General features: G+C 42.2%; 1 protein-coding gene across 1 annotated transcript in view; it reads right to left on the bottom strand.

Moving 5' to 3' along the window:
• aqr (aquarius intron-binding spliceosomal factor) overlaps positions 1-27,632 on the bottom strand; it is a 154,261-nt gene that overhangs the window by 41,180 nt on the left and 85,449 nt on the right. Inside the window, 5 exon segments of the mRNA XM_055157746.1 lie at positions 7,550-7,720; positions 19,010-19,181; positions 20,821-21,008; positions 22,041-22,112; positions 22,202-22,339. Of these exon segments, the coding sequence (XP_055013721.1) occupies positions 7,550-7,720; positions 19,010-19,181; positions 20,821-21,008; positions 22,041-22,112; positions 22,202-22,339 (741 nt within the window).

Below are 27,632 nucleotides of genomic sequence, written 5' to 3'. Positions count from 1 at the left end.
TTAGACAGAACCAGGACTAAACCAGGACTGAACAAAAGACTAAACCAGGACTGAACAAAAGACTAAACCAGGACTGAACCCAAGATTAGACCAGAACTGAACCAGGACTAAACCAGGACTGAACAAAAGACTAAACCAGGACTGAACAAAAGACTAAACCAGGACAACAAAAGACTAAAACCAGGACTGAACCCAGGATGAACTAACCAGGACTGAAACTAAACGACTGAACCCAAGATTAGACCAGAACTGAACCAGGACTAAACCAGGACTGAACAAAAGACTAAACCAGGACTGGACCCAGGATTAGAACAGGACTGAACCAGGACTAAACCAGGACTGAACAAAAGACTAAACCAGGACTGAACCCAGGATTAGAACAGGACTGAACCCAGGATTAGACCAGGACTGAACAAAAGACTAAACCAGGACTGAACCCAAGATTAGACCAGAACTGAACCAGGACTAAACCAGGACTGAACAAAAGACTAAACCAGGACTGAACCAGGACTGAACCAGAGCTGAATCAGAGCTGAACCAGGACTGAATGAGGACTAAACCAGGACTAAACCAAGACTAAACAGGACTAAACCAGGACTAAATCAGGAATAAACCAGGACCAAACCACGACTAAACCAGGTCTGTACCAGAGCCGAACCAGGACTACTTCAGGACTGAACCAGGACTGAACCAGGACTGAACCAGGACTGAACCAGGACTGAACCAGGACCCACACAGTCCTACCAGGTCTCAGCAGAAAACCCTGATATCGCCTTGTCCCTGACTGTTGTTCATTCATTTAAATCAGCATTAGTCCAGTACCAAGATGGCGGCTTTGTTGACGCATTCGTTCCAACACGCAGCGGTAGTCAAGGCGAGATCTACCGTTCTACATCTATAGATAACTGTAAAGAGGGTGTGAATAGGGCCCGGGAGAGATCACTAAATGACTCAAGCACGTATGGATGACTCTAAAACTTCTTCAGGCGTGTTTTTGATCAGGGAACAACGTTATAACATGGTAGAAAACTCCAAATAAATCGATTTTTGCATACTGCCCCCTCTTTAAACTCAAACATGGCGCTGTCCCCGCGGAGCCTAATTAAACGGCTCTCGCTGAAGTTCTGGAGCTGCTGACATTTGCTGGTTTTCGGATTATGTCATCGTTTAAACTGAGAGTCTCACTGTGGACCGAGCTCTGAGACTCTGCCCTTTCAGCTCTCTACACCTCCTCCTCCCCTCCTCCTCCTTCTCTATCCCTCTCTCCTCCATCTCTGTCTCCCTTTCCAGACGTCCATCTCCAACTTTTTCTCTCTCCTAAGAATAAAGAAGAGCCAAAACTTTTACTCAAGTAAGAGAACTGTCCTCAATCTTAAATATATTACTGGAGTAGGAGGATAATTTTATCTCTCTCCTGTATCTTCGCTCTCTCTTCCTTTTTTCCTGACTCCTCCTCCTCCTCTCAACCTCCTGTCTCTCTCCTGTTCTTCCTCCTCTCTCCTCAATACTTCTTTTCTCTCCTCCTCTCCCTCCTCTGTCTCCCTCCCCTTTTCTCTCTCCTTCTCAATACTCCTTTTCTCTCCTCCTCTCTCTCTCCTATTCTTCTTCCTCTCCCTCCTCTCTCCTTCTCCCTCATTCTTCTCTCTCCTGTGCTCCTTCCTCTTCTTTCTCTCCTTCCTCCCTCTCTCCCTCCTTCTTCGAGACTTCTTTTCTCTCCTCCTCTCCCCCTCTCTCCTGTTCTCCTACCTCTCCCTCCTCCTTCTCCCACTCACTCTTTACTGTCTCTCTCTCTTCTTCATACTTCTTTTCTCTCCTCCTCTCCCCTTCTCTCTCTCTCTCTCCTATTGTCCTTCCTCTCCCTCCCTCCTCTCGCGGTCTCCCATCCCCCTCTACTCCCTCTCTCTCCCCTTCTCCCTCATTCTTTTCCCTACTATTCTTCCTCCTCTTTCTCTCGTTCTTCTCCTTCCCCTTCTCTCTCTCCTTCTCCCACTCCCCCTCTCTCTACTCCCTCTTTCCCCTTCTCAATACTTCTTTTCTCTCACATCCCTCTCTCCTTCTCCCACCCCCCTATCCATACTCCCTCTCCCATTCGATACTTCTTTTCTCTCCTCCTCTCCCTCTCTCTCCCCTTCTCCCTCATTCTTCTCTCTCCTGTTCTCCCTCCTCTTTCTCTCCTCTCCCTCCCCTTCTCTCTCTCCACCCTCTCTCCCCTTCTCAATACTTCTTTTCTCTCCTACTCTCCCTCCTCGCTCTCGCTCCCCTTCTCTTTCCTCTCTCTCTCCTTCTCCCATCCCCCTGTTCTCACCCCCCTCCCGTTATCTCCGTCCTCCCACTCCCTCTCTACTCCCTCTCTTTTCCCTTCTCAATGCTTCTTTTTTCTCCTCCTCTCCCTCTCCTGTCGTCCTTCCTTCCTCCGTCTCTCACCCAACTCTACTCCCTCTCTCCCTGCCTCAGTACTTCTTTTCTCTCCTCCTCTCCCTCTTCTCGTCCCTCTTCTCACTTCTCTCTCTCCCCTTCTCCCTCCTCTTTCTCTCCTCCCTCTCCCTCCCATACTCTCTCTCCTTCTCCCACCCCCTCTCTCTACTCCTTCGTCTCTCCCCTTTTCCCTCTCCTTCTTACATCCCTCTCTCTCCCCTTCTTTCTCTCCTTCTCCCACTCCCCTCTCTACTCCCTTTTCCCTTCTCAATACTTTTTTCTCTCCTCCTCTCCCTCCAGTTCTACCTCTTCTCTCTCTCCTTCTCCCACCCCTCGCTATACTCCCTCTCCCATTCGATACTTCTTTTCTCACCTCTTCTCCCTCTCTCTCCCCTTCTCCCATATTCCTCTCTACTCCCCCTCTCTCCCCTTCTCCCTCATTCTTCTCTTTCCTGTTCTCCCTCCTCTTACTTTCCTCCATCTTCCTCCCTCTCTCTCTCCTTCTCCCACCCCCGCTCTACTCACTCTATCCCATTCTCAATTCTTTTCTCTTCTCCTCTCTCGCTCCTCTGTCTCCCTCCCCTTTTCTCTCTCCTTCTCAGTACTCCTTTTCTCTCCTCTCTCCTCCTCTCTCTCTCTCCTGTTCTTTCTCCCCTTCTCTCTCTTCTTCTCCCATCCCCCTCTACTCCCTCACTCTCCCCTTCTTCCCCATTCTTCTCTCTCCTGTTCTCCCTCCTCTTTCTCTCCTCCCTCTCCTTCCCCTTCTCTCTCTCTTTCTCCCAACCCCTCTACTCCCCCTCTCTCCAATTCTTGATATTTCTTTTCTCTCCTCCTCTCTCTCTCCCCTTCTCTCTCTCCTTCTCCCACTCCCTCACTGTGCTCCCTCTCTTTCCACTTCTCATTACTCCCCCCCTTCTCTCTCTCTCCTTTTCTCCGTCCTCTCTCTCCCCTCCTCCAATCTCCGTCTCTCTACTCCTTTTCTCCCATTCTCAATACTTCTCTTCTCTCCTCCTCTCTCCCTCCCGTTCTTCTACCTCCACCCCCTTCCCTCTGCTCCCTCTCTTTCCTCTTCTTCCTCATTCTTCTCTCTCTTGTTCTCCCTAGCTCCGTCTCCCTCTACTTCTCTATCCCTTCCTCCTTCTCTCTCCCCCTCATTCCTCCCTCCTCTCTCCCTCCTTCTCCAAACACATCTGTCTGTTGTCTCTGAGCGCTCGCACACAGCCTGTCTCATGATCTCTCTCTCTCCGTCTCTCTGAGGCTTTTACGGTGGAAGTTTACGGGACATTTAACACGAGGCTGTGGGCTCAACTGTCACCGCGGCCAAATACGACGTGATTAACGGAGCGCCGCGTGCAAATACAGAGACAATACTCGCACATAATGTCACTGTACGTACTCAGAAAAGCAGAAAAAAAAACAACAAAAAAAACACACGCGGTCACTCATATTGTTTAGTAAGAATTCTCTCCGGTTCTTGTACACGTTCCAAGGTTTTCTTCTATCAACAGATGCATCACGAATTTTGGACTTCCCGTCATCGCGCAATACATACTGGGAAGGATTTTCCGAAAAAGTGAGCATCAAACCACCATATTTATTTTCCCAGTGGGATGCGTCTATTGACAAAGCCGATCTTTTCTAGTTTTTTGAACCATATCGCTTTTGTTTCTGGTTCTGATATTGTCATATTTTAGTTTTGGGATTCAGACGTCGTAACTGTGTGGTTGTTGGATGTCGTAACAGCGGAAAACGGCTCGAGAAATGGGCTTCGGAAGTTTGCGAAATCCATGAATGCAAACGGGAATCAGAGCTGTGTTACTGCAAACCTCCGTTCAAACTGTTTCCCTTCCCAGCGAAAACAAAAAATAGTGAAAGGCGAAGGCGATGGGCAGGATTGATCCATGGGAAGGACCAAAAAGGAAACCTTTGGCTGCCTAAATCATCCTGAGTTTGCAGTGAACATTTTGTATGTGGAACGTCTTCAAAACGGGATCCCGTTTGTTAAGTGAGAGGTGCTGAGCTTGCACTTTCTTGTTTTTGTGGTTTTACAGCAACATTAACTCTTGGTCTCTTTGCAGTGGAAGGTGTTTCTTGGCGAACAGCTGGTGCCTTTCGCTTTGGCGTTGACTTTTTAAATTCGTAATCAAGGTTTGATTTTGTTTTGTTGGCGCTCCACTTACAAAATCTTTGCTGCAAACTTGGGATGATTTCTTAGTCAGTCAAAGTTTTCAATTTTGGTCCTTCCTGTGGATCAATCCTGCCCATCGTCTTCACCTTTCACTATTTTTCAATTCCGTTGGGAAGGGAAACAGTTTGATCAGAGGTTTGCAGTCACACAGACCTGATTCCCTTTTGCAGTTATGGAGTTCGCAAACAAATTTCTCGAGCTGTTTTCCACTGTTAGGATCCAACAACCACACAATTACGATGTTTGAATCCCAAAACTAAAATATGACGATATCAGAACCAGAAACAAAAGCGATATAGTTCAAAATACTTGAAAAGATCTTCTTTGTCAATAGACGCATCCCACTGGGAAAACAAACATGGCGGTTTGATGCTCACTTTTTCAGAAATTTTGACCGGAAGTCTGAAATTCGTGATGCATGTATTGAAAGCGAGACAAACCTACACACTTACTCTTAAACTGCTTTTAATGAATGACAACGTTTCGATTCAGATCAGGATGTGCGTATACCTGTACCTTAACCTTTTATGATTTCTTCCAACAATTCTCATAAAAATAGTCGACGTAATGGCCCATTTGTTCAGAGTGGTCCGCAGAAGAAGGTGGTTTTGGCCGCCTTCCAGAGGTCATTATCAGTTCACAGGATTTAAATCCATCTTTCGCACGGCAGAAATGGACATAAAAGACACTTTGGACTTTGGCGTGAAATCAGCAGTAAAGAAGAAGGTTAGACAAAGGCTAAAAAAGACAGCGTGATGCAGGGATATGCTTTGTTAAGGCAATATGTGAGCTGAAATGACTTGGACGACTCAGAGGTATTGGCCTTTTACAGCACTCTGGAGGATGACATCAGCAGGTGGAATAAAGTGGTTTTGAGAAGACTGTCACTATATTAACTTTTTGTGCCAAGATTATCCTGATTTAAAGGGCTCATATTACCTTATTTCTAATCTATGTTAAATTTTTTTTCCTCATCACAAAGAGTTTTGGAGTTGTGTTTTGTTTTATTCACACAGGTTTAACACACAAACCCTGCAGATTTAGGCTTAGGAGTTCTTCTCTCAAACTGAAAACACGCTGTCGCACCTTGTGATGTCATGCGGTAGTACAGGAAGTGCTCCACTGTGTTTTAAAACTCCATACACCTTCACTAGAATCACGTGCATGATTTCAGTCCTGGAATTGCCATCGTTACTAAACAAAAGGTAAAAACGGTAGCTGTTCACTTGAAACCTATCGCTTCATGACATCATAGGACACTTTCTTTCATGGTTTTGGTGTTTCCTGTGACTTATGTACGGTGTAGGGATGGGCATGATTAGTCAATTAATCGATAATTGACCATTAAGAATTTCATTTCGATTACGTAAATTTGAATCCCCCGTACGGTGTCCTGGTTTTGACAAATGCAAATCTGGTCACACTAACCTGTATTCCACTGAGTCATGTCTTTTAATCCGACAGAAGTTGAACCGCATCAGCGACACAAGAGCTGTAGTTTTTATCTTCGCTTAGTTTATGCAAATTAGCGATGCGGCTTTAAGTTTCGTTTCTGTGAGAGTTGAGCAAAACTGAATTAAACACATTATAATAAACAGGCTGATGTGGCTCTAGAGTGGTTACGGTTTATTTGTCATAAAGTTGAATTTATTTATGCAGATTAGTAGTGCAGATAGTAATAATAATGATGATCATTTTAATATAAAAACGTTAATGATTAATTAATATTCGATCGTTAATTCTCTCGACGATCGATTAAGAAAATTTCATCGAATGCGCATCCCTAGTATGGTGCGACTTATATATTAAAATTTTCACACTGAAGCTTGGAGAGGCTCTAGTCTTGTGTGTGAGTATCTGCTGCTCCTGTTCCTCCTGTACCACTGTCACTTCACTCTACTGCGCATGTCTCCTGCAGAAAGAGCCTCTGTCCTGTCTGTATCATGTCAGTCGATCGCACCGTTACTTCTGTACCACTGAAAATGTACAGTTTAAACAAACGTAAAGACAACCGAAACCATCCTGTCGGGATTCAGAAAGGCCGGAATAATTCTAACTGGAACTGATGCTGAGTCTGACCACAGCGACGCAGAAGAGGAAGCGTCGCTCTGTTTACCTCCGGAGGCCGAGGAGTTGCTCAGAAGTGACACCGATGAATGGATGAAGAATTGAATGGATTTAGTGATTTGGAGTGAGATGGAGAGTTTGTTAAACTTGTTCTGTTCTGTTGTTTACGCTACAGTTATCTGTAGAACTGTTCATATGTGACGTTAACAATCTGTTGTTCTCTGTTCTATTGTTTATTACTGGAACTTGACTTACAAGATGAAATGTCGGTTCCTGGTCTCTGATTTTATCAAATTAATTTCCCACAAAAAGTGCAACTTATATATGTTTTTTTCTTCTTCATTAAGTATTTTTTTGGCAGGCGCAACTTATAGTCCAAAAAATACGGTATTTTTTTGAGGAGGTAAGATTCAAACATGCCTTAAAGCTCACAAGAGTAAATTTTGTGTAATATTGTATAAGTGTAAGATTCATCCACACTCTCCTCATTAAAAAAAACAACAAAAAAAACATCTCTTTAAAACCACTTTTCATTAACTGCCTTATTTTTTTTGTTTGCCTTTGTTTGTCTCTTCATGTAAAGTGTCTTTGAGTGTCTTGAAAAGTGCTACACAAGTGTTTTGTATTATTAAGACCTTTAACAATTCAACCATGACCAACCAACTTTGACTCACACAACTCCTCCATTAAGTGAAAGCTTTGTGAAAAACTTTTTGAATGATGAAGTAAAGTCAAGTGTGACATAAATACCCAGACAAAGCCACACCTTTTTCTTCTTATGATTCTATTTTACTGTGGACTTTACGGCTGCTTTAAATCACCCTGCCAAATGTTGTTTTTACCCTTGAATGTCTGGTGATGGACAGAGTGTGCCGGTACCTTGCTGGGCTGTCCGAAGTACGGGTTGGTGCCGCAGCGCTGGTTGATGACGTCTCGGATCAGGTGCTTCTGTCCGTTGTACGTGGTCAGGATGCTAATGCGCTCGGCGGGGTAGCCCAGCAGACGCATGTACATGTAGAGCGCCACGGCGTACTCCGCCTCCGCAAGGTTCTGCAAACAGGCGAGAGAGAAAAGCGTGTGAGAAGAATTCAGGAGAGAAGATGAGAAAAGGACTCTAAAGCACACATATTATGCAATGGTTTAATTCCCTTTTGAACATTCTTTTGGTCACCTTGAGATAACTATTTCACATATTTTTTTAAGTTAACAATTTCTACATTTGATAAACACACTTTCTAATAAAGTCAAGAGTTTGTCGTGAACACAGCTTGACTGTAAAACGAGTCCAGTGATGGTTTATGGACTTAAAACAGAGCTGAAAGAAGAAGCATTTTTACCTGCGACGCAACAATCCAGGCAATATGTAAACACATTTGGAAACTTAATTTTGAAAGGAATGTTTTCGATGAATATTGTGAGAGAATATGTGTCCTTAATCCAAAATAACAATTAGAATTTGATTTGTAAAGGTTTTTTTTTCTACTGGTCTCAAAATTCTCTCATGAATGAAAATATCTCTCAAAATGTATGTATACTTTTTTATTTCAAGAGCAAGAGCCTTCCCATGAGATTGTGCTTTAAAATTTGTAGAAATAGCAAGTCAGTTTTACTCAAAATCAAATTATGACAGTAAAAAAATACACAAGATCCAATTAAAACCAGGGATGTAGAGAAATCAAAATCTTTAGATACGATATTTTCTCGATATGCATCTCACGGTTCGATATTTATTGCAATATTTTTTGGAGGCTAATAAAACTATGAATATTCAACTCTTTTCTTTTTTTTTTCGTTTTGAAAAGCCTTGAAATGCCTTTGGTACTTTTATAATATGAAGAATTAAGATTTAAAAGTGCTTCATAACAGTTGTTTGTTTATGTAGTCTGCACTGACAACACCAAAGGATCATGGTCTATGTAGTTCTCTCTACTTTTTGGCCATTTCTGCACCATCGCGAGGCAAGGTGAGTTTATTTGTACAGCACAAATCAAACACAAAGTAATTTAAAATGCTTCACAGAATTAAAAAAAAAAGGATTAGAATCATAAAGAAAGACATTACAATCACTATATTCATTTCATTATTATGAGACTTCTGACAATACGATATAAAGATATTTCGGTTATTGTTACATCCCTAATTAAAACTACACTTTGCTTTGAAATTACACACAAAAACAATTTTTTTACTTAAAATAAATAGTAGGCGTGTAACGATATCCAAGCCTCATGATATGATATTGTCATGGTATGATATTTTTTGCGATATCGTGGGGAGGCTCACGATTAGGAATGTAACAATATCCAAATGTCTCGGTACGATATTTTCACGATAAACATCTCACGGTACGATATTTATTTATTCCGATATTTTGTGGAGATTATTAAAATGCGACTTCTTCCTCTTAAAATGCCTTGACAAGACTTAATCCAAAGACTTAAATGTGCTTAAAACTGTTATTTCTTCTTGTAGTCTGCACTGAAATGGAGCAAAGGATCATGGTCTACGTAGTTCTTTGTCTTTTTTAATAATTGCTGCACCATAACTTTTAATTTAAGCAAAGAGACTTGTAATTCGGTATATTGTGATGGTCCACGACATTACTGTGAGAACTTTGACGATATCACAAAATTTCGGTAATTGTTACATCTCTAGAAAATAGTAAAACATCTGTAAAGAATCTAGGACTTTAATTTTACTTTAATACGTGTAAACTTGAATCAAGATAGTGCTTTAACCAAGCTCCTGTGCACACATTTGAGCACACGAGACGCACCGCTGGCTGTGTCCTTCACGACGCGAGGAGGAAACAAAAGCGCTCACAACATCTGCATTATTTATCCACTTTCAATTAGCCCTCCACTACAGCCTCTGCTTTACTGACTTTACTGAGACCTGCCGCTCGCTCCGTCCTCTGCACCAGTGGCCTCAGCGTTACACTCGACTCTGTGATCATGGAGTGTCTGTTTATGATTTGCTTGGGTCTGATTAAACCAAGAAAGTTGTGTTTAGTATTTGAGGAAGTGTAACCGATATGAAACCAAAGACGAAAATCTGGTTTAACCTACTAATATTGCAAGGCGTACTGTCCTATTAGGATGATTAAAAAATGAACTCACATTGTTGCGTTGAATATTAATTAATGTATTTGACTAATTATCAGATGATCATGATTACAAAAGTTCTAATAGTAGAATAAAGGTACAAATATGAGACCTCACGTGAAGGTTAATTATGATTTTACAGTTTTTCTCATGGAATCTAAATGTGAAAATATCACATTTAAACTTTTTTCAATTATTGCAACGTTTAAAGGTCCACAAATCCCAGGGCAGTGGGTCGTTTGGTATCGGCCCGCAAAAGCCCAAACTCCCCTCCCATACGCAGCGTGGAACGCGCCTCTAAACCAGAACTAAGACCAGGACTAAACCAGGACTGAACCAGGACTAAAACCAGGACTAAAACCAGAACTAAAATTAGAAATAAACCAGGACTAAAAGAGAATGAAAAAAGGACTAAACCAGAACAAACCAGGACTAAACCAGGAGTAGACCAGGAGTAAATCAGGAATAAATCAGGACTAAACCAGAACTAAACCAGGACTAAAACCAGGACTAAAACCAGGACTAAACCAGGAAAAAGGACTAAAACCAGGACTAAAACCAGAACTAAAACCAGGACTAAAACCAGGACTAAAACCAGGACTAAAACCAGGACTAAACCAGGACTAAAACCAGGACTAAAACCAGGACTAAAACCAGAGACTAAAACTAAACCAGAAAAACCAGGACTAAAATAAACCAGAACTAAAACCAGAACCAGGACTAAAACCAGGACTAAATCAGGACTAAAACCAGGACTAAATCAGGACTAAAACCAGGACTAAACCAGAACTAAAACCAGAACTAAAACTAGGACTAAACCAGAACAAAAAACAAGACTAAAAGCAATACTAAACCAGGACTAAAACCAGTACTAAAATCAGGCCTAAACACAGGTCTAAAACAGGATTTAACCAGGACTAAAGCATGCTGCACGGACAGCGTCTCCTCCCATACACCACACCTCTATACATCACCAGTCCATGAAAATATTGTCCCAAAAAGAGGCCCCCCTGCCCTCCCACCTCCCAGTCCATGAAATATTGTCTGACAAAACACCGGTCCATGGCACAAAAAAGTTGGGGACACTAAACTGACTCTCATGAGCTTTTGGCCGTGTTATAATGTTGTTTGTCAAAATCAGACCTGGAGTTGTGTTTTGTTTCATTCAGGTTTACTGGTTTATTATTCTGTGTACATCTCCAAAGCTCAAAATGCTCTGTGGCACCTTGTGATGTCATGAAGCGGTAGTTCAAGTTAGCTTTAGTTCAGTAGAAATAGGCAATTCCAGGGCTGAAATTATCCAAATGATTCTAGTGAAGGTGTGTGGAGAACTTAAAGCATCACAAGGTGGAAAAGAGTGTTTTTATTTGAGAGAAAACCCTAAAAAACAGGTTAAATACGCAGGGTTTGTGTGTTAAACATGTGTGAATGAAACAAAACACAACTCCAGGTCTGTTCGCGATGAGGAAACAACATTAGAACACGGATCACCGTAATGGGGAAACACAAATCCATTGAAAACTGTATCTTGTTTACCCACTGTGGATCTGTAATGAAGCTTGGAATGCCAGCTATTCCGCTAACTCAATTTCTTACCATCTGTGACTATTTACCGATTAGCAGAGATGCCCTAACGCAATCTGAGTCAATTTGTGGTTTTATGTTGGAAGCTACTGCACTGAAAAGTCGACGATTGGTGGAATATTTCTCTTTTTTTCAAACAAGAAGCAGTATTTAATTCAAGGGGGGTTCGCAGTGTCACAAATAAGTCACTTCTTGAACCAAAAACAGTACAGATATATTGTATAAGCTGTACTGTACTGTCTGCATCTAATTTTAAAGCGTTTTATTGTCCAGGAATCAGGAAGTGCGAGTTTAGCATGCTGGTTGTTGTTAGCTTTACTGCTCTGGTCTCTGGAAAATTGTGAAAAGCTCTTTTAAACTCATCGTGGTGAATAATTAGGATGCTCGGAATCAGCGGTGTGCAAAAATATTGAAATATCTATGTATCGTATCTAATTTGATGATACAGTATCGATATCGTGGGCTGCTGCATCGATATATCTCCAAGAGTATTTTTTTGGTATATTTTACTAAATTATTTTGCGTAAGAGCCAAAATTGTGTTGACATTTTCACCGTTTTGATGAGTAAAATGGGTGTTTTTCATATTAAAGCTGCACAGACTTAGTGGACTTTTAGTATCACAGCCATGATTTAGACTTTTTTGATTTTTATTTTCTATGATTTTTATTTTTTTCTTAACGATACCCAGCCCTACTTGGAATGCATAAGGTAAGTGAGAAATAACTTTGAATGACTAGAACTTGTTGTGTTTTTCACAACAGTAACAATCAGGTATAATGCCTTTAGAATTGTGATTTTTTAATTTTTTTTTAGATTTTTTTCTCTCTTGTAGTATCTATTTTCTGTAAAGTCAAGTTAAAACGATCATAAATGCATACATAAAATCACATGCAAACAGACACTGATGTGGTCTGAAGCGCTGCCAACCTCGCATCCATATTCATCAGTATTTATATTTGCCCCCTCTGCCCCTCCAACCTAGAAAACTTGGTTGCCATAACAACAACAAGGTCAGACCCTGCCCACCGGAGTCTCAGCCAATAGCCACGGGCCGGGCAAGAACGGAGGAAGCACCGAGGGAAGCTTTAAAGAGCTTTAAGCGGAGAAAACAACACCCTCTCGGAGTAAACGATCACGTTCAGAAGTCAACATTGATTTAGCACTATTTTTATTGCGTAATCGAGGTTACACATCTGACCCCCAGTTGGCAGCGCGCGCTAATAATAATCTGAACGTGAAAAAAACTGCAGTAAATGAGGCAGAGAAGCACATTGTAAAAACACTGGTCCAAATTCTCTTTTAAACATGCTTCTGGGATAAGTATTTCACATTTTCTAACTTATAATGTTGCTTCCATTTGGAAAACACACTTTATAAACTACACCTCTGTTTCCAATGAGGTAATTTAGGCACTGGAGCTCCCTCAGCTGGCAGGTACGGGAATTTATAATGGAAAATAAAACAAATATAGCACTGTGTTAATAGAGCCATATGCTATTTGCGAACACAATTTGTCCTGTGATGGTTTATGGGCTTAAAAAATGTGCAGAAAAGGTGTGTGATTCTGCCTATGACGCAACAAAACCGGCCAAATGCAAACGGAGTGCTTTTGAGGCTTAAGAAAGGCAAATTTGGATTAACGAATTAATGAAACAAGCATGAATGAAACAAAAATACAACTCGAGGTATGTATTTAATGGTGGGACAACAATATATCATGGTTAAAAGTGGATTTTTTGCATTAAAAGTGCAGAGTTGTGTCCAGTCAGCAATTACTGTGAGGAGAAATATTGTATGAAATTGTCACACTGAAACTGGACTCTGTGGCATTTCTAAAACCAAGAAACATGGTCATTTACTGTATTTTTGGGACTATAAGGCGCAATAATAAAAATTTTGAATTCTCTCGTCCATTTTCATACATAAAGTGCACTGGATTATAAAACGCATTAAGCGAAACAAACTGACGACACTTGAGACTGATCCTTAGCCCAGGCGTCCATGATTCATTGGCAGATCTTGGTGTAATTCGCCCGGCGTTGCCTCCCTGTCGTGGTGAATGTGGATTATGAATGTGAATGCGGGTGGATAATTTAAGTTAGTTTTTTGTATTTCCTAAAAGAAGGACTCAAATATACATTGAGTAATAATGTGTTTATTGCAGCTTTGCAACATTTGTTTACGTTTCACATGGCTCATTTGAATAATCTATAAGCGCTGAAAAAAACTGCTCGCTCCTTGTGCGCTGATGCGGTTCAGCTTCTGTCGGACTCCACGAGGCTCCTCACTATGATAGCTGTAATGTTCCGACAATCCATCAAGCGGTGCGGCTTCGTAGTTAACCAAAGTCGTACTAAAACATTTTGACAGATTTCTGAGCGCCGTGTACCACATAAAATCGGTTCAAGGTCAGTAAACACAACCAGAATGAATACATAAGGCGCACTGTCGATTTTTGAGAAAATTAAACCATTTAAGTGCACGTTATAGTCCGAAAAATACGGTAACTCCTATCTACAAATATGTACTACAGAGAATATTCACTTAAGCAGTACTGGTATCGTGTACTTATACTGTGCAGTGTTAGAACAGCACAAGTCACACTGTTTGTTCGGGTAAGACAAATTCGGCAGGCGCCAGCTCCAACTGCTCCTCGAGTGTCCAATTTATCAGCGCGGTTTGCCAGGGATGTCCAAGTGTGTGTGTGTGTGTGTGTGTGTGTGTGTATCTTGTGTGGGAGGGGGCAGTTCCCCGGAGGAGCCTGAAAATGTTCCCGTGCCGAGGAGAGGAGCTCCATGTGACCTGCAGGAGCCCGGAGGAGGGAGTGTGCTGCGGGTTTAAGCACAATGCCAGTCTGTGCGGGTGATCAGAGGAGGCCCGTGTGACCGCTGGGAATACACTTTTATTATGGCAACACTGTTATTGAACTCTGACTGCGTGAGTGTGTGTGGGAGGAGAGGAGAGGGAGCGACGGGGACTACTTCTGGGAGTTGAACGCAGGCAGGCATTAAAGGCATTTGTAGCCTTTAATGGAAGCCAAAGCAACTGTTTTTAAACCTTAAACTGTGAAAATAAACACTAAATCATGTGCAATTTTGTCGCGAAAAATGTTTGTTTTAATGGCACCGTCTATTTCCAGCACATGAACTTTTTACAGCTCTCCCATCAGGCAGAAGATTGCGCCACCTACAGGCCAGGACCACGAGACTACGGAACAGTTTTTATCCTGATGCCGTGAGACAGATTAATTCTGTCAGAAAAAACACTACAAAACAGCACTGACTTGGAACGCACTTTAGAAAATGGGGGCGGGTTGACATACAATATTTTTAACTATTTTATTCTTGTTATAACTATTTATTCTTATTATAACTATTTGTTCTTATTGTTATCTGTGCTGCTGTTGACCTGGACCTGAGTGCATTGTTTCGTTTCTGTGTATTTTTTATACTGGAATGACAAATAAATTTGATTCTGATTCTATTCTTTAGGCATCTTGAGTGCAGACCAGAGTCCTGCACGTGTTTTTATATCAAAGTTAAACCCGCACCCGCCCGGACCCGTTAACATTTGACCCGTTACTCGCCCGTGCCCGTGATAAATCGGGGTCGGCCAATTAGTCCGACAGCCCAGAAATCCAGGACTAAACCAGGAGTAAACCTACGCCGTGTCATTTGCAGATTATAAATATATAAATGCTGCAAACCGCAGAGGCGATCGCAAGAACTACACCAAGATTGAACCAGGACTGAACCAAGACTGAACCAGGACTGAACCAGGACTAAACTAGGTCTAAACTAGGTCTAAATCAGAACTTAAACCAGAACTTCAACCAGGACTAAACCAGGTCTAAACCAGGACTAAACCAGGTCTAAACCAGGTCTAAACCTACGCTGTGTCATTAGTGGATTATAAATATATACACGCCACAACCACCGAGCCGATCACCAAGACTGGACAAGGACTAGACCAGGTCTAAACCATGTCTAAATCAGGTCTAAATCAGGACTGAACCAGGTCTAAACTAGGTCTAAACCAGGTCTAAACCAGGTCTAAACCATGTCTAAACCAAGGTCTAATCCAGGACTAAACCAGTGTCATTAGAATAAATATATAGACTCCACAACCGCCAAGCCGATCGCCAGGACTACACCAGGACTGGACCAGGTCTAAACCAGAACTAAATCAGGACTAAACCAGAACTTAACCAGGTCTAATCCAGGACTTAACCATGTCTAAATCAGATCTAAACCAGGTCTTAACCATGTTTAAACTGGGTCTAAACCAGGTCTAAACCAGGACTTAACCAGGTCTAATCCAGGATTTAACCATGTCTAAATCAGGTCTTAACCATGTTTAAACTGGGTCTAAACCAGGTCTAAACCAGGTCTAAACTAGGACCACACCGGGGCCAGACCAGGACTGGACCAGGTCTAAACCAGGACTAAACCAGGACTGAATCAGGTCTAATCCAGGACTTAACCATGTCTAAATCAGGTCTAAAACAGGCTTTAACCATGTTTACATTGGGTCTAAACCAGGTCTAAACCAGGTCTAAACCAGGACTAAATCAGGAATAAACCAGGACTACTAAAACCCGCCTGTTTCTGCAGCTATTTGTGGGTACCCAACCTAGTGCAAAACTCTGGTGCAGACTCGTCTAATTTGCAGATTTCTGGTTAAAAACTGTAAAAAATCATGTGCTTGCAGTGGCCACAGCAATTTCAAGTACTATGTGACATCACACTGTACTGCGGAGTGAAAAGCAGACTCCTCTTTAGTGCTCTTTCTGCCAAGGTGCTCTGAAGCAGACTGGTTAAAGAGGAGCATTGGGCAAAAACTGGACATTAGAAAGCAGAATTGTTAGGACACGGTTAGAAAAACGAAGCTGGAGCACATACGCAACAGCTGTGCCACTGATTTTGAAAGGACACTGTACTCGAAACTCCAGGAGCAAACTTCTTTCGTAACGATCCTCCATTTCACCATTTTGCAATTTTTCAAACTCACGAAGATTAAAAACACAAATGAATCAAATTAATCTGAATAACTGCCCAGCCGTAGCTCAAGCGCAAACCTACTGTACAGTTTTTATTTAGATTTAACATTCCATTTCAGAACTCTACGCACTCAAGATCTGTGAATTATAACTGTTCCTCGCGACCTTACATTTCCAGCACTTCAAATACTTTAACAAAAGAAAAGAAAAAAAAAGCGTGGTCGCATTTTTAGCCATGAATCATATTTTATCAAAATAATGACACAGAAATAAATCCATTTTAATCTACATGATATAACTCACTGTAGTGTAAAAGATGAAGCGCCTGTATTATTGTTCCTGGGGCTGTTTGAAGTCGGCTGAAGTATATTTGAGTAGAATCTTGACTAAATACCCGTCTCCTTCCACCGTACCCCCGTCTGCTTCTATCTGTCTGTGGCCTGTCTGAACTCTTATGAATATCTCATACGAACCGTCGGCTAAACCAGGACCGGTTAAAAATGAATGAACCTCGCCACAAAAATCCGGTTGGTGTGAAATAGAGGCCGGGGGGACGATACCGCCGCTGAGCGAGAGAGAGGGGGGACATCAATTCAGCTGAGGAGGCCATAACTGCCACGCTGTGTACAACAAGATTATTTCTGGAGTACTCTGGGATATGTATTACCGCATACACCTGCACTGCAATAATAAACTCTACTTAACAACTTCATAAATCCAAATGAATATATTTTAGGGACTGGGTGAGGGCTATTAAAGGGACCGCGGCAGCTCTTGAGGTCACAATAAATCCACTGTGTCTCATTATACACATTTACTATCCAAGAATCAGGAAGTATGTGTATTAGGGATGGGCATGATTAGTCGATTAATTGATAATTGATCATTAAGAATATCATCGATTACGTTAATTTTAATCGACAAACCGAATGTAGGTTGCTGTGCGTAGCGTGAACAAACAGGTGTGTACATGTGTCTCTGCATCAGAAGGAGCGAGACACAAACAGTCGGTCAGTCTGCAACGTACCAAAGCACAAATGCGTATTTAACGATGACTTGTACAAGAAATTCCACGCTTTCCGTTGCGTTCGGGACAAGTGTGAGTCCATGTGCACAGTGTACAAAGCAGCACATATGTTTCGGTGTCCAGTGGGAAAAGGTTTTGCCAGGTGAGAGTCGCTCAATGTTGATGACGAGGAACCACCTCCCTCCCCCCGTACGGTGTCCTGGTTTTGGCAAACGCAAATCTGGTCACACTAACCTGTATTCACCTGAGTCATGTCTTTTAATCCGACAGAAATTGAACCACATCAGTGACACAAGAGCTGTAGTTTTATCTTCTCTTAGTTTATGTAAATTAGTGATGTGGTTTTAAGTTTAGTTTCTGTGAGAGTCGCACAAAACTGAATTATACACATTATAATGTCAAACGGGCTGATGTGGCTCTAGAGTCGTTACGGTTTATATGTCGTAAAGTTGAATTTATTTATGCAGATTAGGAGTGCAGACAGTAATAATAATGATGATCATTTTAATATAAAAACGTTAATGATTAATCGATAATCGATCGTTAATTCTTCCGACGATCGATTAAGAAAACTTCATCGAATGCCCATCCCTAATGTGTATAGCATGCTAGTTGTTGTTAACATTACTCTGACAGCAAAACATGGATCTATAATAAAAACTGGACCGGCTCTGTTCTAGCTCGAGACTGACTAGTGGCCGCTCCAGGTACTGCAGCTCCCGGGAGCTTGGACCCGGACAGAATTCTTCCACAGAGCACAATGTATTTTTTTTGTGAAAGGCAGGGCATTGGAAACTTTCTTCTCTTCTTTCTTTTTGTCTGTTTTCACAACATAAACTTTTTTCAAATCCGCAAAGCACCTAAACATTAGCTTTGTAAGACTCAGTATAGCTCATGGATCTATTAAAATAACTATAGGGATAGGGTATTGCTGCTTGTAGCTGCCTCCAGTTGACGTAGGGACACTCACTGGTACTTCAGCGAAAAAATTCCCCAGGCCGAGAAAGGCAATGTAATCACAAACTGCTAGTGTTCGGCTGACAGGGCACCTACAACTTTCAAAAATTTCAGATTTTGTGGCGATTTTTACCAATTTTTTCCTTTTTCTCAGCTCAAAATCCTTCAGTTGTCTTAAAAAACACTTTTCAATCATTAGTTCCGGCTCCGCTCTAGCTCCTCTCGCTCTGATTGGTCAAAGCGATCACGTGATACACAAGACCGAGCTCCGTGCGTGAGCTTGTGTGCATTCGTGTGTGTGCCTGCAGGAGAAAAGAGCACTACTGCACATGCTCAATCGGCCTGGAACCACTAGAAGTACCTCGCCATCTTGAGTTCACCTTCAGATTTTATTATAGTTCGATGTGGCAAACTCAACACTGGTCTCTGAAAGTTGTGAAAAGTGCTTATAAACTCATCCTGATGAATAATTAGGATGCTCTGAATGCATAAGGTAAGTGAGGAATAACTTTAAACTTCTGCAAAACGTTTAAAGTCAAAATTTGTTGCTTTAATCCATTGGCAGTGTTTGCTAATGTGTGCATTGTGTCACCACGGTAACCGCAGATCACTGTTCCACAGACATCCACGCAGTTTGACGTCACTGCAAAGTACCACTACACCGACCTGGTAGAAGTAGGGGTTGGGCTCGGACTCGCCCACTCCGTTGAAGTCGTCCACGTTGACGAGCTGGAAGTCGAAGGTCAGGCCGGGGTTGGGCACCTGGAACTCGGGCAGCTGCTGCACGTGCGGCAGGTTCCCCAGATGTTTGTAGCGCCAGTTGTACAGATTACACAGGCTGAAGGAGAAGGGAGGCAGAGGTGATCAGGAAAAGGCAATAATACAGTGAATAACGAATAGTCACTGAATTAAAGGAGCTATATCAGATTTTGCCACGTAAAGAATCTCTTGCCTCAAGTACAGATATATTGTAAAATCAGCTCTTAAGATCAAAACGAGGCCAGTGTGTACTAGGGCTGGGTACCATTAACTCTTTCCCCCATGAAGACGACATTTGACGACCCCCCTGTTTCCTTAATGACGACTTTTGACACCTCTGCTGTATCACTAAAGACGTGATTTGACGACCTTTAGAAATGGCTCGGTTTTTCACATTTAAACAGAGACTGCGATAGGTGGGGGCCACTACAACCCACACTAGACTGACCAATAGGATTCAAGGATATGTTTTCGCCGATTTTTTTCCGAAGTTAATCGAAAGAGTGACGATTGACAGTTTTTGATGGATAAGTTTTAGAGAAAGTGACTTTTATAGATTTCAGATTTCAAAGTGATGTGAAATTACAGAAGTGAACGCGCTGATGAGTGTGGAGTCCTGCGATATCCCAACAAAGTAATCTGGGCTTTTTACTCGATTATGAACCAAAATTGCCCTGAAATCACTCGTGGAAGTCTGTTTTCTTTTATGCAGTTATGCTCTATGGGTGTAGCCCTAGTAACATATGTATGGGTTGTTCCTAGTCGGCGTCCAGGGGGGAAAGAGTTAAGGAGTTGCTGATACGATACATACCTCGGCACATACGCCACGGTACAATGGGCTTTTTGATACTGGATACTTTCGATTCAATATGCTGCATTTTAAATAGATTTTATATGGTTCAGTAAAAAGAAAAACAATGGCTAAATCATGGCTGTGCTACTAAACGTCTTTGTTAAACCTCTCAGTTTGTGCGAAGTTAGTATGAAAAACACTCCTTCAAGTTTGTTTTTAAAATTTTCTACAAGGAGGACTCAAATATATATTGAGTAATAATGTGTTTAATGCAGTTTTGCGCTTTGTTTACATTTTACAGAAACAAAACTTAAAACCGCATGGCTAATTTGCATGAATTATATATGCTGAAATATCAGCTCGCTCCTTGTGCGCTGATGCGGTTCAGCTTCTGTCGGACTAAGGACCGTAAATTGGGCTTTACTCTGCGAGGCTCCTGACTCTGGGAGCTGTATTGCTCCTACAATCCAATCGGAATGAATACATAAGGTGCACTGGATTATAAGGCGCACTGTCATTTTTTGAGAAAATTAAAGGATTTATAGTGCTCCTTATTAAAAATTCAGTATTTGATAACGTTAAATAAAAAAAATAAATAAGAAATGAAAAACACCCATTTTACTCATCAACTGCAAAAATGTATTCCATAAACAAGTTTCCTTTCTCCACACAAGCAACACAATTGTAGCTCTTTCACAAAATAATTTAGTAAAGAGATAGGCTCTTGACAAGATATTGATACAGCAGCCCACGATATTAATACTGTATCATTAAATGAAAGTTGAGAAAAGCACTTATCAACTCATCACCAGCTCTGTTTTCAAAAATTTTAAGACACTAAATATACGTACAGCAGCTTGACAAAATGCAGTACTTTCTAATGGTTAATATACAAGATGAAATTCCTGTCTTTTGCGTGTCTAACCTGGCGCGTGCTCGTCCCTGTGCGTCCAGGTCGACCGTGGGCACTCCCAGGCGGACGAAGCGCGTGAACAGCGACTGCTCCATGTTGGAGTACTTCTGGAAGGCCATGTTCTTGATGACGGGGGGCAGCTGGTGGTGGTCCCCGATCATGATCCAGCGCTTCAGTCTGCTGTAGCCGTCCTCTGGGTCCTTCTGGGTTTTTCTGTTGACATCTCAGTCTTAGGTTTACAATCACAGTTTGTTCATTTTAGTTGTGCACATCTCAAAACCTTACCAAAACTAGACAAAATGGACCGGTACGAAAGCTTATAATAACAACAGTACAAGTTCCCGTGCGCCTCGTTTTTGAGCGCATTTTATTTTTTAAAAGACTCTAAGGGTCACCAACCGAACTGGTACCGGGCTGCGAAAGCACGACCCCCCTCTCCCATATGCGGCATGCGGACCGCGCCTTCCTGCCGTGCGCCTCGTGGACTGGCAAAAACCAGAACTAACCAGCCTCTTCTAAAACCAGGACTAAAACAGAACTACACCAGGACAAAAAATCAGGTCTAAAACCAGGTCTGCAACCAGGACTAAAACAGGATTTAACCAGGGCTAAACCCTCCAGGTAACTGTCTCTCCTAACCTGTGTTTCTAAACCTTGTCAGTCCTAAAACCTGAACCATGCCTCCAGGACTAAACCTAAACAAAACCAGAACAAAACCAGAACTAAACTCATAACTAAGCCAGGTCTAACACCAGGACTAAACCAGGAAAAAAACCAGAACTAAACCAGGACAAAACAGGAATCTGGTCTAAAAAACCAGGTCTAAAACCAGGTTACAAACCCAGAACTAAAACAGGTTAAAACCAGGTTTAAACAGGTAAATCCGTAGAACTAAATTTGGACACTGTTTAGTCGATTAATTTAGGAGTCAACCATTCACAGTGGGACACTACTTATCCGTGACTTTAGGATTTGGAACCACAATTGGAGTTCCAGCCTAGGATAGTCGATTTTATTAAATGACTACTCAGATTATAGACCTAATGAGGCTCATGAACCACAATGTTTTGAGGGATTTTGGAGTGACCAGACCATTTAAACCAGGACTAGATAACGGGTCAAGATCTGTGAAAAGTGACACCGCTCAGAAGAATGCAATAGTAATGTCTGAATGTTACTGTTTTACAGTAAAATGTGGCTGAAACTTGGCCTGCTCAGAGCATTTCCATTACCTGTAACAGTAGAGGGATGAATGTCTCAATTTCCAGAATCTGGGCTGCTTCCTCCATCAGGATGTTGTCGTACTAAGAACAAAAAAAACACGGGACATTTGGTGAACAGGTCGATACACTTTCCTTCAGCGCAGATTGGAACTTCGCGGTAGTAAACGTACCTTGAAGCCCAGCTCCACCAGGTCGTGGCGTTTGAGGGCTGCGTGGGTGCAGGTCATAGCGATGATCTTGGCCTCTTTCACCAGGAGATACTTGGAGCGGTCCAGTCCACTTCTGAGCAGCTCAAAGGCCCTGAACTCCTGCACGAGAGAGAGAGACGCAACAATTACAAACACAATCTCAAGAAGAAAGAAAATATCTACAGGTTTATTTGGATGTAATAATAATGCTTCAGTCTTACAAAGCGCTTTTACAGATGCTCTAGATCAGCGGTTTTCAATAGGCCCAACGCCGCCACTGGGGAGACGCGACACACACGGACTGAACCAGGACTGAACCAGGACTGAACCAGGACTGAACCAGGACTGAACCAGGACTGAACCAGGACTGAACCAGGACTGATCCCAGGACTGAACCAGGACTGAACCAGGACTGAACCAGGACTGAACCCAGGACTGATCCCAGGACCCAGGACTGATCCCAGGACTGAACCAGGACTGAACCCAGGACTGAACCAGGACTGAACCAGGACTGATCCCAGGACTGAACCCAGGACTAAACCAGGACTGATCCAGGACCCAGGACTGACCCAGGACTCCCAGGACTGAACCCAGGACTGAACCAGGACTGAACCAGGACTGAACCCAGGACTGAACCAGGACTGAACCCAGGACTGAACCCAGGACTGAACCAGGACTGATCCAGGACTGAACCCCAGGACTGATCCCAGGACTGATCCCCAGGACTGACCCAGGACTGAACCAGGACTGAGGACTGAACCAGGACTGAACCTGAACCCAGGACTGAACTGACCCAGGACTGAACCCAGGACTGAACCCAGGACTGAACCAGGACTGATCCCAGGACTGATCCCAGGACTGAACCCAGGACTGAACCAGGACTGATCCCAGGACTGAAACCAGGACTGATCCCAGGACTGATCCCAGGACTGATCCCAGGACTGAACCAGGACTGAACTGAACCCAGGACTGAACCAGGACTGAACCAGGACTGAACCAGGACTGAACCAGGACTGAACCCAGGACTGAACCCAGGACTGATCCCAGGACTGATCCCAGGACTGATCCAGGACTGACCCAGGACTGAACCCAGGACTGAACCCAGGACTGAACCAGGACTGATCCCAGGACTGATCCCAGGACTGATCCCAGGACTGAACCAGGACTGAACCCAGGACTGAACCAGGACTGAACCCAGGACTGAACCCAGGACTGAACCCAGGACTGAACCCAGGACTGAACCAGGACTGAAACCAGGACTGAAACCCAGGACTAAACCAGGACTGATCCCAGGACTGAACCCAGGACTGAGGACTGAAAACCAGGACTGAACCAGGACTGAACCAGGACTGACCCAGGACTGAACCAGGACTGAACCAGGACTGAGTATCGGAACGGGCCTGAAGGTGCGCTCTCGTAAACTGTCGGGTGACCTCAGAAAAAAAACAAAAAAAAACAACGCAGAGCTTCACTCCCCACGGAGCTAAGAGCAGTCGTCACCCCATCGTGATTTGCCGACACCCTGCTCCACGGACTCGGGATTGTCCCTCTCTCACTCAAGTCCTGGTTTAGTCCTGGTTTAGTCCTGGTGACCTACTGATGTTCAGTGATGTTAAAAGTCGCCTCAATTACCCCTGCGTGAAGTTGGAAATTATTCACTGGAAATAATTTCTGAATGCACTTCAAAAAATATGAAAATAAAATATAAAAAAATATATATTATCAGTTGTTATTGAAACCAGGAGCTCAAAAGATGCATTTACTTCAAACTCTCTCTTTAAAGGGAGGCTCCAGTTTGAAAACCTCTGCTCTAAATGCTATAGTCTGGTAAAGTTTTGGCATCTAAAGGTACTGCTGGTCCACTGCGGCACCTGGTATTCCCTTCATATCATTTGTTATGTGTGACTTTAGTCTACAATGGAACATTTTTCAGACACAATTTTTTATTATGAAGTATATTATATTATTTATTTAGCTACTCATCTTTTATCTTATTTAATTACTGTGTGGCCTTTTCAAAGCCTCACCCGGTAACTCATCGCTCATCTAATCAAATGTTCTTAAGTTCTATGACTTGGTCGACTTGCACACGGCTAAGTTCATGTACAGAGTCAAACATAATGAAATTCCTCTTTCTTTGCAGGCAATGTTCACTCAGAGAGAAAGTAAATATAATCTAAGGGGCACATGTAAGAACGACTCTGGGGGACACTGTTCATCAAGCAAAGGAAATTATGGAACAGTTGCTGCAGTGAGCTAAAACGAGCGACTTTTTCTATTCAAAATAACTTTTAAGAGAATAGCGATGAAAAAATATCTGAAAGAATAGTGAGCGAATTAATAAAAGCACGGAATTGTAAAGTGAATTTGAGCGTCTGGAAAAGCGATACAGTATATAAAACCCATGCGTTACTATTCATTTTTAATTCAGTCAGTGAGTAACAAAGGTGAGTAGTAGTATTGAAACAGCAACCATCTGGTGCGTGGGCCAACACCTAACTTACTGCACCACTGCTGCTCTAAACCAGAACCAAGGAAGGTCTAAACAATTCCAACAAAGATATGGAAGGGTTGGCTGAGTTTTGTTAATACGATACGTTTAGATTTTATTTGAGGGCTCATTTCCCCAATGTTCAGTTCGCTACCAAATTAAGTTTTTTTTTTTTTTTTTTTTTTCCTTTCTCTCTTTTCAATATAATAGTAAAAATCTGTATTTTATTTGGAAGATTAAGTTTAAGACAATGTTTGATCCTTAAACCATATTTGCATATGTGTAAGTGTAATAATTGTCTTGGAAAATTAATAAAACAAATAATATAAAAAAAAAAAAAAAAGAATAAAAACTACTGTTGAATAAAATCTACTGTTGAATAAAAAAATTAAAAAAATTAAAAAAAATAAACAATTCCAACACACAAAACCAGGACCAAACACGACCAACTAACCCATTTTTTATTTAAATATACTTGTAAATACAAGCATTTAGTTCTATTTTCAGACACTGTAGATTACCCTTTTGATTTATTTTAGTTTCAGAGCCCAAAATCACCACACACATAAATTACCACGAGGTGCACATTGCCAGTTACCATTAGAAGTCCCACCGAAACACATTACTGGTATTGTATCATATTTTTACAGTACAGCAGCCTGAAAATAGCCTGTTTACCCGTACTCCCCTCCCCACGTCCTCTGGATTTTATTGGTCAGTGATTCCCCCCCCTCTCCTCCATCCTCTATTCCCCCCACCAACCCCCCCTCTGGTCTCTCTCTGCAGCCTCACAGCCAGGGGAGACAATCTGAGCTCAAACTGCTCCCAGACAGGCTTACGGAGCAAAGGACAGCCCGCTGCTTTTATATCTCTGCCGGGGCTCAACCACTTTATTGTGATATTTCTGACGAGCGTTGCAATTGTATTTGAGATTTATGCTTTAATAATAGGCCTCAAAGTTCACATTTTAAACGCGTCCAGGGGAACTGACCCAGAGACTGAAATAGGACCTGAAACTGATACAAGAATCACATTTCAGAACATACTTGTACGGATCAAAAGATTAAACAGGGTTAGCAGTTTATACACAGAATAAGACCGGAGATTTAGTTGTTTGTGGAGGAAATTATGATACTTGAACGTTGAAGTCTTTGCCATTTGCTAATTGTGTCCATTCAAATTTCAATTTCGATTTAATTGCGATCAATTTAGCAGATATGGAGTTTTTTACAGACAATACTGACAGTACCAAAACTGATAAGAAATTTGCAGATATGTTTATATTTTTACATTTTTCGCAAGATCTACAAATTGTGGTTTGAGAAAAAAAATATGCAGAATGTATTTATATATGATTTAATATAATGTACTGTATCGATAAGAAGTTGCTCATACGATACATACCTAAAAAACGTATTTTCGCTCTGGATTATAAGGCGTACTGTCAATAAATGGTCTATTTTCGAACGTTTTTCACAAATAAACCGCACCGGACTTTAAACGAAACACAACAGTTCGATGGGTCAGTGGGAGTTTGTGCAATTTGTGTGTGTTTACATTCTGCCACTACATGTTCGCAGCGCTTTATAGTTAGGGAGGCCGCCTCGATAACAGTCGGCCCCCACCTTGACTACGTCCCCCTGAACCACGTGAATCCTCGTAAAACTACGATCGTCGCACCCCGATCCTCACTTTCGCCTTTCGCCGGCGCTGCATCTCTGACCCCCAACTGTTTGCAAGGAATTTATTTTTTATAATATTTCACACATTTGTTGCTTATTTGAGAATATTTTATTTAGTATTACCAAGAAGTACTTTGCATTTATTTTAATTTTTCCGTTTGTATAAAAAATACAGTATTTTCCGCACTATTAGGCGCTCTGGATTATAAGACGCACTGTCATTAAATGGTCTATTTTTGAACTTTTTCACAAATAAACCGCACTGGACTTTAAAGGAAACACAACAGTTGGATGGGTGAGTGGTTTTGTTTGTTTGTGGCGTTCGCAGTGACTCTGGGCTTTGTTCAGTTGTGGCGTGTAGGGAGGGTGCTGTCTGGGACCAACGTATTGTCGGCGTGTTTGCAGTGACTCAGTTGTTCAGTCGTGTCTAGAAGTGGCACATTGCGCTCGCTTTTTCGGTTTGTTCCTCCGTTCCGTTCCTCGTCGGCGTGGAGTGATGAGTGTGTCTGTGGGTGTTTTTCGCTGTGCGGTCGTTGTCTGCTCCGTGTGTGTTTGCGTGTGCTGTGGGTGGTGCGGCTTTGTAGTTTATTGAAGTCGTGCTGGGACACCCGAGTGGATTTGTGTATAGGGCGCTCTGGATTGTCGTTTTTTGATGGGGTTGGAAGCTTAAGAGCGCGTCTAATAGCCCAGAAAATACTATACAGTGAGTTTTCGATTCGATACGATATATTTCAAATAGTTCTGATACGGTTCAATAGAAAATAAAGGCTAAATCATGGCTGTGATACTAAGGCTACATTCAGACTGCGGCGTGAAGTAACCCAATGACTTTTAATGACACAGATCCGATTTTTTCAAATGTGACCCAGGCCACTTGGATATGTGCTCCTAAAACCGATACATATCTGATCTTTTGACATGCGACTTCAGTCTGAACGGTCAGGTCACATTCATCTCACCTACAGGCTCAAGCTCTAAGTCTAGTCAAAGGAGGGAAAGCGGGATTAGTGAGTTTATTAATGTTTGGGGGGATCGCTGTATTCAGGCCAAATTGGAGTAATCTTATCAGAACTGGGCGGTTTTTTAAATAATTGCCAAAGAAATGTCCGAGCGCGGCTACAGACGGTCCTGGATCCAATGTCGATGAAAAATAAAGAGCCTGCGAGCCAAATACAAAGAGGTTAAAAACTCAAACAAATAAAGCGGCCGTGGATGTGTAACCTGTCCATTTTACCAAGAA

Source organism: Boleophthalmus pectinirostris, unplaced genomic scaffold (assembly GCF_026225935.1).
Source record: "Boleophthalmus pectinirostris isolate CB_2022bp ecotype Guang Dong unplaced genomic scaffold, ASM2622593v1 HiC_scaffold_10, whole genome shotgun sequence".
Lineage (NCBI taxonomy): Eukaryota > Metazoa > Chordata > Actinopteri > Gobiiformes > Gobiidae > Boleophthalmus > Boleophthalmus pectinirostris.
The sequence above is the reverse complement of the archived record's forward strand: the minus strand, read 5'-3'. Positions and strand labels throughout refer to the sequence as shown.